At 41.7% G+C, this 20041-nt stretch overlaps 2 gene segments (V, D, J or C); both read left to right on the top strand.

Annotated features, from left to right (window-relative positions):
- Positions 1–3836: 3836 nt before the first annotated feature.
- Positions 3837–4339, top strand: LOC120567893 (the record flags this gene model as incomplete). The annotated part of the segment is given in 2 exon segments: positions 3837–3944; positions 4035–4339. Coding segments are annotated over 2 exon segments (351 nt in total), but the record flags the coding sequence as incomplete, so codon positions are not given.
- A 12523-nt stretch (positions 4340–16862) lies between these two features.
- Positions 16863–17352, top strand: LOC120567891 (the record flags this gene model as incomplete). The annotated part of the segment is given in 2 exon segments: positions 16863–16970; positions 17048–17352. Coding segments are annotated over 2 exon segments (351 nt in total), but the record flags the coding sequence as incomplete, so codon positions are not given.
- Between the last annotated feature and the right edge of the window lie 2689 nt (positions 17353–20041).

The following is a 20041-nucleotide window of genomic DNA, read 5'->3' on the forward strand; positions in this document are numbered from 1 at the left end:
CCTTTCCTCTGATGATCCAGAAGCTTCAGCTGTCTGACTCTGCTGTGTACTACTGTGCGCTCTGCAGCCCACAGTGACAGGAAACACCAAAACTCTGTACAAAAACCTTTGGAGCAAAGACAACACAATACTCCACAACATCCACCAGAGGGAGTCAGACACTGTTAAACTTCAGGACAATCACAAATCGTTAAGACTTCCTCAAGAGATGATAAAGAGGAAGGACCAATGATGTGAAGGCCCAGATCCATCAGAGTATCAATGCTCTTCCTCTCTCCTCCCCTCTCACTGCAGACATGAAACACTGGCTGACTAACATCCTGATTCTGACTCTCTGTCTAGGTAACTATTTAAACTACTGATTGTTTAATCAATTTAATCAATCATATTTATTAATTCATCTCTTCATCTGCATGTTCTCTTCTTCCCCAGAGTGTAAAGGAAAAAACCAGTGTGACCCAGCCAACAAGATATGTCATTGCTACTGAAGGAGAGACAGTTACTCTTGGCTGTACATTTGAGACAACTGATCCAAGTCCCACTTTGTTCTGGTACAAACAAGAAGAAAATGATTACCCAAAGATGATGCTGCAACGTTTCTCTGTAAAAACTGATAATTCTAAAGAGCAAGAGAGAATTGATGCAACAATCAAGGATAAGTCAGTTCCTCTGAAGATCCAGAAGCTTCAGCTGTCTGACTCTGCTGTGTACTACTGTGCTGTAAGGCCCACAGTGACAGGAAACACCAAAACTCTGTACAAAAACCTTTGGAGCAAAGACAAGTCATACTCCACAACATCCACCAGAGGGAGTCACACACTGACAAACTTCAATGATGTAGTCTAGAATCACTTTACCTTAGTAGTGTAACTGAGAGAAGTGAAAATCCAGAGCTACGAGGAGAGACAGAGACTCAGGGAGGAGCTGAGCTGTTACTGAACTATAGAAAAGAGAAACTTCTATATTCAACAGAGATCAATACACAAACCATCAACATTACCTTTATTCAACATGCTGTCACTGCAGCATTGTGAGTTTTCTCTGATCTTTCTTTACATTCTAACAGGTATGTTATATTATGCAGCATGAAAAAGTTTTATTCTAATAACATCTGAATGTGAATAATGTATTTAGTCTTCTATAACATTTACAACATGAAATAACAGAGTTATCTCTTCCTTTTAGGAGTCAGCTGTGAAGAACTCACTCCAGCTAAGAAAGAAAAGAACAGTTTAGAAGGCAACTCTGTTACTCTGTCCTACAGATACTCCAAACAAGCTGATAACAATGATTATTTCTTCTGGTATCGACAATATCCAGGAATAAGGAGTTCCTCATTATTCACTTTGGAACACAAAATAAAACAAACTCTGGACTGTCTGTTTCAGTGAGTGAGGATAAAACCAAAATGATTCTCCAAATCTCCTCTGCTGCAGTGTCTGACTCTGCTCTGTACTACTGTGCTACTGTAACACACTGTTAAACTTCAATCTTTTTCATCATGTAGTCTAGAAACACTTTACCTTAGATGTTTAGCTGAGAAAAGAGAAAATCCAGAGCTACGAGGAGACTCAGGGATGAGCTGAGCTGTTACTGAACTATAGAAGAGAGTCACACACTGATAAACTTCAATATGATGTAGTCTAGAATCCCTTTACCTTAGAAGAGTAATTGAAAGAAGTGATGTTGTAGCATTGTATGTTTTCTCTGATGTTTCTCTCCATTCTCACAGGTATGTCAGATTATGCAGCTTGGAAAAGTTATACTTCAATAATATCTGCATGTGAATCATTTGAGCATTGTACAACAAGAAATAACAGAGTTATCTCTCCCTTTAGGTATCAGCTGTGAAGAACTCACACCAGTAGAGAAAGAAGAGAACAGTTTAAAGGCAGCTCTGTTACTCTGTCCTGTAGATACCCAAAGGTTCTGCTGATTATTTCTTCTGGTATCGACAATATTCAGGAAAGCCACCTGAGTTCCTCATCTCTCATCTGGATTCATGAGAAATAATGCAAACTACAAACTCTGGACTGTTTGTTTCAGTGAGTGAGGATAAAACCAAAATGGATCTTCAGATCTCCTCTGCTGCAGTGACAGACTCTGCTCTGTACTACTGTGCTGTGAGGCCCACAGTGACAGCAAACAATCTGACACACTGACAAGCTGCTGGAAGACTTTTTCTACACTGTTGTACTGAACTTTGTACCTCCACTAGAGGGCGACATTATCAAGTCGGCAGTGCACTACTTCTGTACTGTGTTCAACCATTCAGTCAATAATAAGTGCTGCTGTGAAGAGAACAATTCTCAGACTGAATGTTGAACATCAGCTAGTTTCTCCTGTTGATTTAAACCTTGTTGTAGAGATGGAACATTGGCTGTGGATTATTCTTGCTGCTCTTTTCTTTGGTAAGATACGAAGAACTCATGGTTTTCTTGTTTTCTAAAGATTTATATAAACTGCAGATCAGATCAGAAATGTCTGAACAGTTGATCTGTTTCTGTCCAGAGTAACAATGTACAGTTGACATTTTCCACTGTCTTCTCTCAGCCTCATGAACAATGTTAGGACTAATAGCTAAAAACAAAATCTATCCTGTAGAAGATGGAGTCAAAGAGAAGGAGAATCTGTCACACTCAAATGCAAATATGAGACAACCAATAGCTATCCTGATCGCCACTGGTACAGACACCATTCAGACCTTCAAGCACCTCAGTTTATACTCTGGAAAAGAGCTAGTAGTGGTGAATATATCCCAGATCCGCGATATGAATCCAAAACACCAGTGAAAACAACTGAACTGACCATACATAGACTAACCCTGGCAGACACAGGTCTCTACTACTGTGCTCTAGAAACACAGTGATACAAAGTGTAGAAGAGGCGGTACAAAAACCTGACCACAGATATCTGACTACTCTTCAAAGAGGAGGGAAGTGGTATTCAAACCACAGCTTCATATCAGATGGATTCTGATTATTCCAGTTTTATCAGAGTCCCTGTGGTTACAGCTGCTAATGTAACACTGTGGGAAGATTCACATGAGCAGCAAATCCACATCAATGACAAACCAAATTTATGATGGTTCAAACACAAGACACCATGACAACAAATAAATGGACACTGACTTACCTACTAAATCCTCTTCATACCCTGTTGGCCATTAGGCCACAATGTTAAAATTTCCCATAGCCTTTGATGGGAAATCTTCAGGAAATTGCTTAACATAGCTCAAAACCACCCCCTATCGTGGCCATATTGTATCGCAGTATTTTAATTATAATGCATCCCAAATAGAGACTGAAACACCAATAAAACTGAAATCACTGGTTATTTATATTCCGTACCATAATAATTCACAGAAGAATTACATTTGTACTGCTGAAAATTTTTCTAACTTAAGAATTTCATTTCAACAGCAACTTCCCCAACAACTCCACCATCTTTGAATTTGACCTCAAACGCTGCAGAGGACCAAAAGATACTAAACTGTCACTTTACATTCTACAACCATTCTGAAAAAAAAGATTTTGAAATATTAATTTTCAGTTTACTTTCAAACCTTTTAGAAAGAAATATCAAAAGGCATGTACAGGTTCACTACCTTTTTTACACGTATTATACGTTCGAGAACAAAGTGAATCTGCACCAGCTGTAAAACAGGAACAATGTCAGCTGAAAACTACAAAGATCAATTCATATAAGACATGTTACAGTAAGAAAGGAGAGAGGCACAATATTTGTTAGGTGTAAAGTAGTCAGTCGGGGGAATAACCCACAGCTGTGATCAGGTTCCTCCTTCTAATCCACCACCTTAGTGTTGATGAAGACTAAACAGAGAGATCACAGCCTTCTTTATACTTGCTGTAGCTCAGAGTTACTCCACACTGCAGATATGAAGCCTCTGTTCATCTCAGTGTTGCTGGCTGCTATGAGCCTTGGTATGAACACAACTCTGTTTCTTTGATATCAATCCAACATTGATAAGATTCTTTAACAGCACACTGATTCTGTTTGTTGCTGTTTTACAGAATGCGGAGCACAAAAAGACAACGTGCTGCAACCAGAAGGAGATGTGACTGCTACTGAAGGAGAGGCAGTAACACTTGGCTGTCAATATAACAGCAGTTCACCTTCTAACTATCTCTTCTGGTACAAACAGGATGGAAACAACAGCCCCAAATTCATTCTCAGCCGCGTTCAAGGGGATGAAGGGAACACACCAGATGAGTTCAAGGATAGATTTTCATCTACACACAATTCCAAGTTAAGATCAGTTCCTCTGATGATCCAGAAGATTCAGCTGTCTGACTCTGCTGTGTACTACTGTGCTCTGAGGCCCACAGTGACAGGAAACACCAAAACTCTGTACAAAAACCTTTGGAGCAAAGACAACACAATACTCCACAACATCCACCAGAGGGAGTCACACACTGTTAAACTTTAAGACAATCACACAAAAACTCTACCAACATCAGAAACATCCCACTGCATGAAAAGTGGGATGCACTGTAGATTGTCGTGGAACTTCAGGTTTACGGCTGTACACGTCAATTTACAGGCAACACCGAAAACTGCCATGAATTGTCGGAAATTGACGTGGGCCTTGCTTCGCAGTTGTCCCTCCATGAACCCCCCTCCCTCTAATTCTAGGGGAGGCTTTAACATGTAAATGAAAATGCTGTTAGCTATACAAATGCAAATCAGGGTAGCAGCAGGGGGAGTTTTACCCCAGGTGACATTTTTCTAAAAGGTATTAAATTAATTTTAAGAAAATCTCTTAAAATAGATCAGACTCAGTATAGCCTAATTGTAGACTCTTCAGTAGATTTATTTGATGAAAGTATGCTAGATTAATTACTGTGTATGTCATTATTAATGACTAATTAGATGTAAAAAAGATACACAAAATAATTTATTTCAACAATTAGTTTTAATCAGGCTTTGCCACAAAGGTAAAATGTGCATTCCATGATTCATTCACTGTGCATAGTGACATGACTACAGTGGCCTTTCTTTGGTCTTGCTCATTCAACATTGTCTGGTGGAATGGAGACAGAGGCTCCACTGTACAGTTTTTTTTAAAAACTGTCTTTCTGCTGACACCAAAACACTGTGCTTCACATAAAGCATGTCAGCTGTGTCATTGCATGACAAGGTCCCAACCATTTGTCTTCTTAAAATACTGGCAAATTCAGAACCATATTCACATGTCCATGGCATATGAAGCTGTTGGCTCTGCTGAAATGACCTCACTCTAGATGAGAGTGGGTCTGGGAAAGGTTCATTGACGGTACATTTCCAGAGGGGCGTCACCAACGGACGCCACTCAAATGCCTCTGGGCTCATTGGATAGTCCTTCAACCAATCAGAACAACGATGCGGGTGACGTTATTCACATCCAACAAAAAAAATGTGATTCTGGTTTTTGGTGTCGTCCCTCCACGCCCTACTTTCTCCTTGCAGGTGTTCATATTGCTAACTTGTTATCTTCTGACCACACGCTGAAGAATTTCCAAACAGCTGATATGTTGCAGGTTAAATCACGAGGCTCGCTACATGTGCAAGAATAGCGCGGACACGCGCTTCACACCGCGAGCGGGTACACGCCACACACGGCGGAGAAGTTGAAAGAAAGGAAAAAGAGACTGTGTCTCTGTCCATGTGTGCGTGCGTCCTTGAGAACTGTAACTCGTATAACTTCTGTTGTCAGTTAATTATAGCATTGACCGGTATAAAATCGGCATATGTCAGACTCACCTGCCGGTCCCTGTTCATGGTGAAGCAGGGCTTCGGTAGCCGTCATGTTAAATGTAAACAAAAAGCTGCACACCGTCGCTGCACTATCCTCGTCGCGTAAAGCCCGCCTCAAAGGTTGTGATTGGTGTTAAGCCCGCCTCAGCGGTTGTGATTGGTGCCTCAATTTTGAGGACATTGGAAATGGGTTTGAATGGGCTCTTCACCAGACTGACCTGCAGAGCAAATCTCAAATTTGCCGGAAGGTCGTCAGGGTTTACCCAGGCTACAATTGTCCTATTGTTATTAAGCTTTCCCAGTATTCCATTAAATCTCACTGTAATTCACCTCCACACCAGTGTGTGCGCTGTTCGCGCCCTGCTGGTTAATGTGCTCCTCTTTGTCTTTCTCTATCACTCTGCCCCGCCTCCTACCCCCGCCTTCACTGCTTCCATTTGAAAATAGCGGCGGGAGATTGCGGGAGATGAGTCCGAGAGTTAGAGCAAAAACTTCCAAAATATTGGAATATTTCAGGCCAGCTGGTAAAAGAGTTGTGTGAACACTCTGTCAAACTTCACTTGGAAACACACAGGATTTGTTCAAGACGTTTGGAGCGTTTTTTTTTCTCTCCTCCATGTCACCTCCGGGGCTCCAAAGATGCGCTCACAGAAAAGAAGAAGACAACGTAAGTATATGATTATTAATGAAACGGCGAGCTAGTCTGTACTGTTTATTAACTCTTGATCGTACAGTGACTGTCTTTTATATATATATATATATAAAATTTTATTATAATAATAATAATGGCCCAGGTTGACCAATAACCTAACCCGTGACAGACTTGCCAACCAATCACGAGAGATTTTTCTTGTTTAAAAGTAGTGGTTTCATCCAATCCTGAGTGAGGAAATTCCAGCCAGGCCAGACGTTCTCTGGCCAGGCGCCTATTCATATTCTAATTAGATCCATTAACCCTTGTGTGGTCCTTCGGGTCCCAGTGACCCGAAGGACTACACAAGGGTTAACACCTCCGCGGGGGCTCTCCACATACGTCATGGTTCGTTTGCGACAATATGTGGCACAGACGAACGTGACGTTTGCAGCCTGTAAATTGTCGATAACTGCCGAAAATTAGGGGGATTTCCGGGCGTTTACAGGCATTTACGGGGACGGAAATCCCACTTTTCATGCAGTGTCCACCAAAGTCTTCTTTCTCTCCACTGCTGTTTCATCTTTTTAACTTTCAGCAAAAGGTTATTCTCTGGCCCCGCCCACTGGCATTTCACTCAACCAATGAGATTATTTCCATCTCCAGAGCAGAAATGTTTGAGGAACTAAAAGCACAATCAGCTTGATGTTGAGAAGAAGGGCTGCACATCAGAGAGGCTGTTTAGTTTTTCATTCTACTGCAGTGGAAGAACATTGCTCATCTGCTGTCTGTTTGGCTTTAACAACTCCAAAGACATGTTGCTTTACCTGTTTTTACTTTTCTCTCCCTTTATAGGTGAGTGTTAGAACAGAGATCAACGTATCATATAACCTGCTGTATTAGCCAAATATTTCATAACTAGAGGTTTATCTGTGTAAGTTAATGATAACTGATGTGAATAATACTCAGTTTGCAGCACTGGGTTCCATGTACGGCATAAAGCCAGAAAGTACTGAAGAACATGTTGCAGAGGACAGAAACATCAACCTGACCTGTACATATGAGGGTAATATCAACAATATCCAATGGTACTGACAATACCAGAGATCCAGACCAGAGTTCCTGCTCTACACGCACTGTATTATTATTCTTTCTGCTCTCAACGAAGGCGGTCGCTTTTCTCCCTCTCCCTCCCAGGCCTACCCTGCTTGCTATCTTGTCTCGTGCTGTCTGCTGTTTCTTGTACTTTTAGAGTCTCTCTCTCTGCACTGCTCCTAAACTACGAATTATGGATTTGATTAACTGGTCTCTCGGCGCAATTGACACCATATTCTCGACGAGAAGCTCAGGTTCGGGGGAACCTGACTGCCCTGCCGGGACGTTCGCAGCCGGCTACACGATGGACGCGTGGGAGAGGTTGCGGGTCGTGTGTCTGGCGGTTCTTTCCGTGGAGGACATTGAAGATATCTACCTATTCGGAACCATGATAACAGGTCTTTTGCTGATTGGCTCAGGCATTGCCCTGGTTTATCGAGAAATTAAAGTGAAGACGGGAACAGAGCAAATTACCAGGCTGGCCGTCATGGTTGAAGCTGTGGGCAGAGCTGTCGGAACTCAAATTGTGACTCTGAACTCCATGAGCCACAAATTGGATACTGTGATTATCATGGGCCCAAAATTGGATACCATCTTGGAGAGACAGTCAGCTCTGGACAAGCTGGACAACATCTTGGGGAAACTCACGGTTTTGGCAAGGAAATTTGATCGTTACGGAGACCAGAGGGGACATTTCAGAGAAGTCGGGAGTGACTAACTGCCGGCTTCCTAGACCCAAGACAAAACAAATTCCAACCTTATCTTTTCGGCTCCTGAACCAGCGCTGGCCTTGGCCAAGGCCGTGTGGAAGTTCTCACTCCCCCTGGAGCACTACAGCGAGGCACACTCTTCATTTCCCCACCCGACTCCCACAGACACCTGTTGATTGTTGACTCGTACTGGGTCCTGTTTCAGGGCTGACTCCATGGCAACCGGCTGTGTATCGCAATGACAATCGTGCGGACTGAGTAAACCAGATTACGGGGGCCAGACGTAGCTTGACTTAACAGGCCTACACATACACAAACTTTGACATACATACAGATTTGCAACCACACCCCAGCCCCCTATCCAGCGCCTTCACCGCTTCTTCCCCCAGTCAGGCGGGCAGGTCTGGGGCCAGCGCCTTTGTTTGGCTGCAGGACCAGATGTCTGTTTGCCTGTCCTGGACTACCTCTACTCCATGACCCCTATCCCGATGCACCCATCATCCCACCCCCACTGCGTGTCATGTTATATTGTTATGTTTGTTATGTGAGGTGCAAATGTACTGTTATGTGGTGTGCAGCAGTGCAAATGTATTGCTTGTGTGCTTATGTGCTGAGGTGTTTTTTTCCTGTTCCCACACTGTACCCCTATTCAGGGGCATAGTCTGGGAGTTGCCTTTTTCTCCTCGTCTCTCCTCATGTCATGCTGTATTTTCTTCCCACTTATATGTGTATGTACCTTGTAAAGCGCTTTGTGATTTATATCTGTGAAATGCGCTCTATAAATAAATTTTACTTACTTTTTTACTTACATCACAGAGGAAGGACCAATTCATCCAACTGCTTCTGATTTCTCAGCTCACATTGACAAGTTAAAGAACCATGTTAAACTGGAGATCATCTCAGCTAAGGTGTCTGACTCTGCTGTGTACTAGTGTGCTCTGAGGCCCATAGTGACAGGAAACACCAAGGGGCCCTATTTAAGCGATCTGAAACGCAAATATCAAATGTGAAACACAAATAGCTTTGTGGGCGGATCTCGGGCGCTGTTGCTATTATACCGGTGGGATAAATGACGCAAATCTAAAATGGGTGGATCTGAAGTAGCTAGGTATGGTTTGGGCGTAACGTGCAAAAAAACAATCAGAGCGCCATCTCACATTCCCTTTAAGAGCAGGCGCGCTTGTTCCATGGCAGATTGCTATTATGACGGCAGATTTGCCTGCCGCACGCCAGCGGGAGCTGTCCGAGATGCGGCAAAGTAATAAATGCCCGTCTTGACCGGGTGGCGATGTTGCTGCGCTCTCTCGGGCGCATCTCCTCAAGTCTGGAGAGGATTGCTACAGCCGTGGAGCGTGGGCCTCCAAACGCACCACCTGCTCCTGTTGTGCCCCTTCCTCCTCCCCCCACTCCATCTCCGTCCACGCGCTCCACCAGGAGTGCCTTGCGCATTGCCACTCCCGGACCAGATTGTTCCGGAGTGTCCAATCCCGCCATAGTTCAACATCACGTCTCCTTAAGTCCTCTAATATTTCCTAATTTATGTCATGTGATGGCTCCTAGGCCTATTAAGTCCCTTTGGTTGCTGGGCTCTGGGGATTGGCTAATGAGGACTGATGATTGACACCTGGAGCAACTGATTGCTCACCTGTCTATAAGTAGCAGTGCTTGGCCAGTCATTCTCTCTCCCTCCTCCAGGTTGTTTGGTTTGTTTGGATTTTGGTTTAGTTATTTTGCGTTGTAGCTTTGATACATTTACGGACATCCATACATTACACACATTACTGATTTACTGAATTTATGTTTATCTTGGTTATTTTAAATATTTTTGATTTGACTGGAAATACATGTGTGTCTCCCCCTTTTTTGTCATACCTTTGAGCCAGGTCGTGACAGTCATCAACACATCCATGATTCATGGAAATGTGTAAAACACAACAAGCCACAAAGAATGCTGGGACTTTTTGAGGACTGTACTGTAAAGTGCCTCCTGATCTATCCAAACACCTGAAATGCATTTTCAGTAATATTTTTCTTTGTAATTATGTATGGTTTGCAAAAATGGGAACTGCTGCGTCCGTGTAGATAAAGTAGAGAAGCAAAGTGTATGCGCGTTGTGAACAAGCTACATTATGGCCAAACATGCACCCCTAAAATAGCATCTGAATAACGCACCACTGACTTTAGACTAGTGCCACTGACTTTAGATCAGGTTTTTCCTGGTCTGTGGTGGAATTGTTTTCTGAAACTGCAAAATAGCACCAGGGAACATTTGCGCCGGAACATGCCTCATAATACATTCCTTAATTTACCGACGAGCGTCTGTGGAGGGAAAAGTCCGCTATGCCTGGGTTGCAAAATAGGAATAATACATGTGTCGGTGTACAAAGGCAATTGAGTTGAGTGCAAGATAGGGCCCCAAAACTCTGTACAAAAACCTTTGGAGCAAAGACAACTCAATACTCCACAACATCCACCAGAGGGAGTTACACAGTGTTAAACTTCAATATGATGTAGTCTAGAATCACTTTACAGAGAGACTCAGGGAGGAGCTGAGCTGTTGCTGAACTATAGAAGAGAGAGGAACTTTTATATTCAACAGAGATCAATACACAAACCATCAACATTACCTTTATTCAACATGCTGTCACTGCAGCATTGTGTGTTTTCTCTGATGTTTCTCTCTATTCTAACAGGTATGTTAGATTATGCAGGAGGAACACATTTTATTCTAATAACATGTGAATGTGAATCATTTAAATAGTCTTTTACAACATGAAATAACAGAGTTATCTCTTCCTTTAGGTATCAGCTCTGAAGAACTCACTCCAGCTGAGAAAGAAAAGAACAGTTTAGAAGGCAGCTCTGTTACTCTCTCCTACAGATATTCATCTGGTAATTATTTCTTCTGGTACCGACAATATCCAGGAAAACCACCAGAGTTCATCATCTCAAACACTGCATCAGGAGCAGAAGTAAACAACAATAATATAATTCCTGGACTGAAGATTAAAGTGGAGGACAAACAAATTCAAATGAACATCCCCTCAGCTAAGGTGTCTGACTCTGCTGTATACTACTGTGCTCTGCAGCCCACAGTGACAGGAAACACCAAAACTCTGTACAAAAACCTTTGGAGCAAAGACAACACAATACTCCACAACGTCCACCAGAGGGAGTCACATACTGTTAAACTTTTTCATGATGTAGGTTTGTTTGAAAGAAGAGTAACAAGGAGAAGCAAAAATATAGAGCTACGAGGAGACAGAGAGACTCAGGGAGGAGCTGAGCTGTTACTGAACTATAGAAGAGAGAGGAACTTCTATATTCAACAGAGTTCAATACACAAACCATCAACATTACCTTTATTCAACATGATGTAACTGCAGCATTGTGTGTTTTCTGTGCTGTGTCTTTCCATTCTAACAGGTATGTTAGATTATGCAGCATGAACAAGTTTGATACCAATAACATCTAAATTGGAATGATCATTGATTGAGCCTCATACAACAGGAAATAACAGAGTTATCTCTTCCTTTAGGTATCAGCTGTGAAGAACTCACTCCAGTAGAGAAAGAAGAGAACAGTTTAGAAGGCAGCTCTGTTACCCTGTCCTACAGATACTCCAAACAAGCAACTGGTGCTGATAATTCTTTCTGGTATTGACAATATCCAGGAAAACCACCAGAATTTCTCTCAATTTGGAACGCAAAATGCTGCAACCTCTAGACTGTCTGCTTCAGTGAGTGAGGGTAAAACCAAAATAGATCTTCAGATCTCTTCTGCTGAAGTGTCTGACTCTGCTGTGTACTACTGTGCTCTGCAGCCCACAGTGACAGGAAACACCAAAGTAGTAAAGACAACACAATACTCCACAACACCCACTAGAGGGAGTCACACACTGTTAAACCTCAAGACAATGACAAATTGTTGAGATATCTTCAACAGATGATAAAGAGGAAGGACCAATGATGTGAAGGCCCAGATCCATCAGAATATCAATGCTCTTCCTCTCTCTCCTCCCCTCTCACTGCAGACATGAAACACTGGCTGACTAACATTCTGATTCTGACTCTCTGGCTAGGTAACTATTTAAAATACTGATTGTTCTCATTTAATCAATCATCCTTATTGATCAATTTCCTGCTCTGCATGTTCTCTTCTTCCCCAGAGTATAAAGGAGAAGACAGAGTGATCCAGCCATCAGCAGATGTCATTACTACTGACGGAGAGACAGTTACTCTTGACTGTACATTTGAGACCAGTGACACATTTCCCAATTTGTTCTGGTACAAACAAGAAGTCAATGATTACCCAAAGATGCTGCTGCAACGTGTAAAAACTGATAATTCTAAAGCGCAAGAGAGAGTTGATGCAACAATCAAGGATAAGTCAGTTCCTCTGAAGATCCAGAAGCTTCAGCTGTCTGACTATGCTGTGTACTACTGTGCTCTGAGGCCCACAGTGACAGGAAACACCAAAACTTTGCACGAAATCTTTTGGAGCAGAGACAAAATAATACCTCACAATATCCGCCAGAGGGAGTCACATACTGTTAGACTTCAATATTTTTCATGATGTAGAATCACTTTAAGGAGAGACTCAGGGAGGAGCAGAGCTGTTACTGAACTATAGAAGAACAGAGATCAATACACAAACCATCAACATTACCTTCATTCAACATGCTGTCACAGCAGCATTGTGTATTTTCTCTGATGTTTCTCTCCATCATCACAGGTAGGTTAGATTATGCGGCTTGAAAAAGTTTATTCCAATAACATCTAAATGTGAATCATCAATTGAGTCTGTTTCTACATGAAATAACAGAGTTATATCTTCCTTTAGGCATCAGCTGTGAAGAACTCACTCCAGTCGAGACACAAAAGAACAGTTTGGAAGGCAGCTCTGTTACTCTGTTCTATAGATATTCCAGACAAGCTAAATATGATGATTATTTCTTCTGGTATCGAAAATATCCAGGAAAACCACCAGATTTTCTCATCTTTCACTCTGCAACGCAAGATGAAACAAAGTCTGGACTGTCTGCTTCTGTAAGTGAGGATAAAACCAAAATTATTCTTCAGATCTCCTCTGCTGCAGTGACAGACTCTGCTGTGTACTACTGTGCTGTGAGGCCCACAGTGACAGCAAACCCACAGTCTCTGTACAAAAACCTGACAGCTCCTCACTGAACATATACACACTTCAGCTCCTCCTTTTATTGAACAACAGTGCCATAAAGTGGACACTGACAACATAAATCAATGAATAAATGCAATATTTCATTGTTTACACTGATTATTCGTGCTTACAACTTCATGAAAAAGATGTAATCCAGTTCATTGTTGTTGTGAATCTTAACTCTTGTTTAGACAGAAGAACTTCACAAGAAAGTTATTTTTCTCTACAGTTTTTATTTTTCATTGTTGATAAGTGTTACTTAACAGACATCCTGTTGTCTTCTCCAATACAATCTTTGAGACTCATGACAATAATTTAAATATGCTAAATGTGATGTAAATGTTTAGAGTCCTTTAACCAGAGGTGCAGGCTTGAGTCACAAATTTGATGACTTTAGACCCTACTCGAGAAGAAAAGACTTGCAACTCCACTTGGACTTCAACACCAATGACTCATGACTTTACTTGGACTTGAGCCTTTTGACTTTAAAGACTTGATACCTTTCCCCAAACTGAAAGAGGAAAAAGTATATTATTTTAAAAGGTGTTCGACAAATAAATAAATTTCCGTCTATTCTTGAATCAACTAATGTTATTAATTCCCAGCAATGCGATACGTCATGAATGCATCATTGCCCAGATCCACTATATCCCAACCTGACAGATCACAGAGAATCATGAAGAAGTGAAGTTATGTGACTGAGTGCCAGTTGGAAATGAAGATAATTCTGTTTGCATATAAAAACTATGTGGCGGCTAACAAAAAATGGATTGCAAAATGAAAAACATGCTGGTCAAACATTCAAAATTGATATGCAACAACTTCAAACTTAATTTAAAGCTGCTGTAGGTAAGATTGTGAAGAGCCAAGACTTTGCCAACACATTTGAACATCGACAACTTCTCAGTCCCTCCCCCCTTTCTGCTGAAGCCCAAACCGTCTCCTAAGCCCCTCCCACACAACGGAGTTTGACAGAACTGCCGGCATGTCAGACAACATGTTCAGTAACTAAACACTAACACAACGTTAACTTTACTCACCAACAGTAAAACGATGCTAACTAGCAGGCTACCGTTAGCCATTTCAGCATCATATCAGACCGACCACTGTGCAAACGTTACCATTATCCTCAACAACGTAGCTTTGTGGACTTTTGACTACTAATAACCAAGTGAAAGATAAATCATTCATGGTAATTATGTTACCTGTTGAGAGGAAATGTGGCTACATCTGCATCGTTCTTCAGATCTTTAAAATCCCACAGCTCACGCCACCTCCGAAAAGCCACTCCATTATTCACGGAGTTTTGGAAAATCTTTCTGCAGCTCGTGCGCGGGGAGGGGGGAGGGGAGAACGCTATATATGCGTGTACGTGCCTGAGCAGTGATTGACAGGCAGATAGACCACCCCTGTGGCCCTGATTGGAGAAAATCGACCGGGAGCGGTGGAATTTTGCCAATCGCACTACAGGCTGTAGGAGGTGCCAGAGGAGCTGTCTTTTTTTTTTCTTTTTTACATAATTCATGTAGTTCTACAGGAACATAGGGTCAGTTTCAGCAAATATGACAGAAAGTTAGTTTTATAAGACTTACCTACTGCATCTTTAATAGTAGCGTCACGAAGTACGTCATGGCTCAATCATTTCATTAACAGAGGAGCTATGTTGGCCATTAACGTCTATTGTTGTGGCTTCCTTGGGTTCCCTCCTTAATTCATAAGTTGATGTTCACCCAAAATGAGATGACCAATCGACTTATAAAGTAAAGGGCTACACGTTGCAATCTGCTGACGTTATAGCAGCAAAATCGCTGGGTAACGTAAAGTTACTCCCTTCATTTAAAAAAAGAAAAAGATTTCCGACTCTATGTGATCCAGTTGGTGTGTTTTGAACCTGAGATAAAGGTATGTTTATTCAAACATTTATTTTCTCTTTCACACATGCATTTACATAGCCTGACGTGGTCCTACTCGGATTCTAGTCAGAATGTGAGTCTGAAACCGCTCCGTTGGGCTGTGATTATGGGGCGTGTTCCAACCAAACCAGGAAAAACAATGCCTATGCATTCATTGGATAGACCTACAACCAATCAGAGCAACAGAACTCAACTCAACTGTCAACAGAACTCAACACTGTGTATCGTCTCCATAGCAACCACTCTTTGCACAATGCATTGGTTCTAACTTCCGACTTTTAGACCTTTTTGAAGCTGGATATATCATTTGTTGCGTGTAAATATAAATGTGGATAACATTAGTGATAGTGACATGCTCGCTACAGTTGCGTTTCAAGAGATGAATCAGCAAAAACACGTTTTATTTCTCTGATTCACGGCTTTGTTCTAGCGCCGCTGGGCGCTCCCTCTCTTCAGTCCCTCTCTATCTCTCTCCACCATATAACGCTCTCTCTCTTCAGTCTCTCTCTATCTCTCTCCACCATATAACGCTCTCTCTCTCTTCAGTCTCTCTCTATCTCTCTCCACCATATAACGCTCTCTCTCTTCAGTCTCTCTCTATCTCTCTCCACCATATAACGCTATCTCTCTTCAGTCTCTCTCTATCTCTCTCCACCATATAACGCTATCTCTCTTCAGTCTCTCTCTATCTCTCTCCACCATATAACGCTACCATGCTTTCGGGCAGTTGTTGAGGCTCCTCCGTTGAGGATTTTAAAATGAATGTGCTGTCGATATCTTCTGTAACAGACGCGATGGAGGAATCTACACATCTCAACAAATTCAACACAAGCGTTCTTTGGTGACGTGGTTGATTCTGTTACGGTTGATCATCTGTCCGACAATCTGATTGGTCCGAACAGATCCTGTTCGGGCAATAATTGCTTCTCAACGGAACAACTCCAGACGGAACTTCCCGAGCTCGAATTTTGTGGGCGGGGCTAAATTCGGCTGGCATCCAGGCTAGCATTTACATTATTATTTATTTATATTTATCCATAAAGTAAGTGACTAACTTGACTACTAACCCTAGAACTCTAGGACCCATTTGTGACAGACTGACACAATATCACTGTTTTTGTTCTTCTTTTACATTTATCTTTTTATGTAATTTAGACATAAAACATTATAAAAGTCTTAGAGTGCAGAGTCAGAGTTAATTATTTCTTCTAATTTACTACTAGTTTAGGCCTCAAAACAAAACTTTTTTTAAAGATTTTTTTTTGGGGCTTTTCCCCTTTATTTCAAGTGAGAGTGGATAGACATGAAAGGGGGAGAGAGATGGGGGATGACACGCAGCAAAGGGCAACAGGTCAGATTCAACCCGAGCCGCTGCAGGACTCAGCCAACATGGGGCGAACACTCTTACTGGGTGATCTAGAGGCCGCCCCTCGAAGCACAAAGCTAAGGAATTGTAAAGTAAGAAAAGGAGAGAGGCACAACATGTGTTAGGTGTAAAGTTGCCAGTAGGGGGGAATAACCCAGGGCTGTGATCAGGTTCCTCCTTCTAATCCACCACCTTAGTGTTGATGGAGACTAAACAGAGAGATCACAGCCTTCTTTATACTTGCTGTAGCTCAGAGTTACTCCACACTGCAGATATGAAGCCTCTGTTCATCTCAGTGTTGCTGGCTGCTATGAGCCTTGGTATGAACCTTGGAACCTTGGTATCATTGATATGATTCTTTAACAGCACACTGATTCTGTTTGTTGCTGTTTTACAGAATGCAGAGCACAAAAAGACAACGTGCTGCAACCAGAAGGAGATGTGACTGCTACTGAAGGAGAGGCAGTAACACTTGGCTGTCAATATAACAGCAGTTCAACTAATGATTATCTCTTCTGGTACAAACAGGATGGAAACAACAGCCCCAAATTCATTCTGATGCGCATTCAAGGGGATGAAGGGAACATAGCAGACAAGTTCAAGGATAGATTTTCATCTACACACAATTCCAAGTTAAGATCAGTTCCTCTGAAGATCCAGAAGCTTCAGCTGTCTGACTCTGCTGTGTACTACTGTGCTCTGAGGCCCACAGTGACAGGAAACACCAAAACTCTGTACAAAAACCTTTGGAACAAAGACAACACAATACTCTAACAACATCCACCAGAGGGAGTCACACACTGCAGGTTATCCCGGTAACAATTGAAGCCTACTAAGCACAATTTGCACTACCCTACCCCACCCATACTGTTCTATTTATTTATTTACTAATGTACATACTGTAATTACATCTATACATAGCCATATTCTACTGCTCTTCATACTATTCATCCTGCACTTATACTTATTCTTACTACTCTTATAATGTTACCACACTGCACATAGCTGTACATACTGTACATATCTGTCTATATGTTGCATTCAGCATATCCATATTTATTCTGTTTTTCTTATAATATATTCTGCTAATACACTGCATATCTATATTATTCATACTACTATTATAGTGTCACTGCTACTACATTGCACATATGCGTACATGCTGTTCATACACTGTTCATATTACATAGCCATATTTATTCTGCTCTTATAACACTGCGATATATTTCTTGTTCTGTCTATGCACCAGTTGTCTATACTTTGTATATCACATGGCACTTTTCTGCTATTTTGCACTTCTGGATAGACGCAAAATGCATTTCATTGTCTTTGTAATTGTACTCTGCACAATGACAATAAAGGTGAATCTAATCTAAATACAATACTCAGCCCACATTGACAGGAAACACCAAAACTCTGTACAAAAACCTTTGGAGCAATGACAACACAATACTCCACAACATCCACCAGAGGGAGTCACACACTGATAAACTTCAATATTTTTCATCATGTAGTCTAGAATCACTTTACAGAGAGACTCAGGGAGGAGTTGAGCTGTTACTGAACTATAGAAGAGAGAGGAACTTCTATATTCAACAGAGATCAATACACAAACCATCAACATTACCTTTATTCAACATGCTGTCACTGCAGCATTGTTTGTTTTCTCTGATGTTTCTTTCCATTCTAACAGGTATGTTAGGTTATACAGCATGAAAAAGTTTCTGAGTATCTGAATGTGAATAAGTTTTTTAAACTTTTACACCTATTAACAGTTATCTCTTCCTCTAGGTAACAGCTGTGAAGAACTCACTCCAGTAGAGACAGAAAAGAACAGTTTAGAAGGCAGCTCTGTTACTCTGTCCTACAGATACTCCAAACAAGCTGGATATACTGATTATTTCTACTGGTATCGACAATATCCAGGAAAGCCACCGGAGTTTCTCATCTTTCTCGTGGGAACGCAAAATGCTGCAAACTCTGGACTGTCTGCTTCAGTGAGTGTGAGTGAGGATAAAACCAAAGTAGACCTGCAGATCTCCTCAGCTAAGGTGTCTGACTCTGCTGTGTACTACTGTGCTGTGAAGCCCACAGTGACAGGAAACACCAAAACTCTGTACAAAAACCTTTGGAGCAAAGACAACACAATACTCCACAACATCCACCAGAGGGAGTCACACACTGTTAAACTTTAAGACAATCACAAATCGTTGAGAGATCCTCAACAGATGATGAAGAGGAAGGACCAATGATGTGAAGGCCCAGATCCACAGTATTTGTCTTTCTTCTCCCCTCTACTGAACTGGTGACAAACATCCTGATTCTGACTATCTGGCTAGGTAAATATTTAAACTACTGATTGTTCTCTTTTAATCATCATCTTCATTGATTCATCTCCTCCTCTGCATGTTCTCTTCTTTCCCAGAGTGTAAAGGAGAAGACAGAGTGATCCAGCCAACAAGATATGTCATTAGTACTGAAGGAGAGACAGTTACTCTTGGCTGTACATTTGTGACAACTGATCCAAGTCTTACATTGTTCTGGTACAAACAAGGAGAAAATGATTACCCAAAGATGATGCTGCAACGTTTCTCTGTAAAAACTGATAATTCTAAAGAGCAAGAGAGAATTGATGCAACAATCAAGGATAAGTCAGTTCCTCTGAAGATCCAGAAGCTTCAGCTGTCTGACTCTGCTGTGTACTAATGTGCTGTGAGGCCCACAGTGACAGGAAACACCAAAACTCTGTACAAAAACCTTTGGAGCAACGACAACACAATACTCCACAACATCCACCAGATGGACACACACTGTTAAAGGTTGTATAGTATGTAATGATACAGTCTAGATTATTTGTAGAGATGACAATAACAGAAAATGAAGCACTAAATATGAAAGGAAAAGCGTTTTATTCAACAGTAAGGATGATAATGACGTGTTGTATCTTATTCAAGAAAATAACATAAATGGATTGTACAACATAACTGAACAGTTTCAGAGTCATTGGAATGGTTATATGACTTTTTTTGCGTTGAATGGTGGTCGTCCGCTTCCCCCTAGCGCCAGTGAGTGGAAAAATCACCCTTGCAACTTGGTTATAATATGGTTCGGCCTCAGCGTCAGTAAGTGTTGGGGACCAAGAAGCTGGTTAAACAGTGATTTGGCTCAGACTGAGCTGACTGCAGAGACAAAGGATCTTGGCCTACATGTTAATCCCAAAGCCAGTTCACCAAACTCCTACAGGCTGCTATTTGTAAGCAGAGTCCCTAAGATGGAGATTCTAACTTCAACACGTGGAGGGCACGGCAGACTGGTGGTGAGACAAAGAACTGCTTCACACCTGTGAGAAGGTTGCGCTTTCCCATTGGCTGTCGGGTCTTTGAATGCACCA

The sequence above is a fragment of the Perca fluviatilis genome, chromosome 11, assembly GCF_010015445.1.
Source record: "Perca fluviatilis chromosome 11, GENO_Pfluv_1.0, whole genome shotgun sequence".
Classification (NCBI taxonomy): domain Eukaryota; kingdom Metazoa; phylum Chordata; class Actinopteri; order Perciformes; family Percidae; genus Perca; species Perca fluviatilis.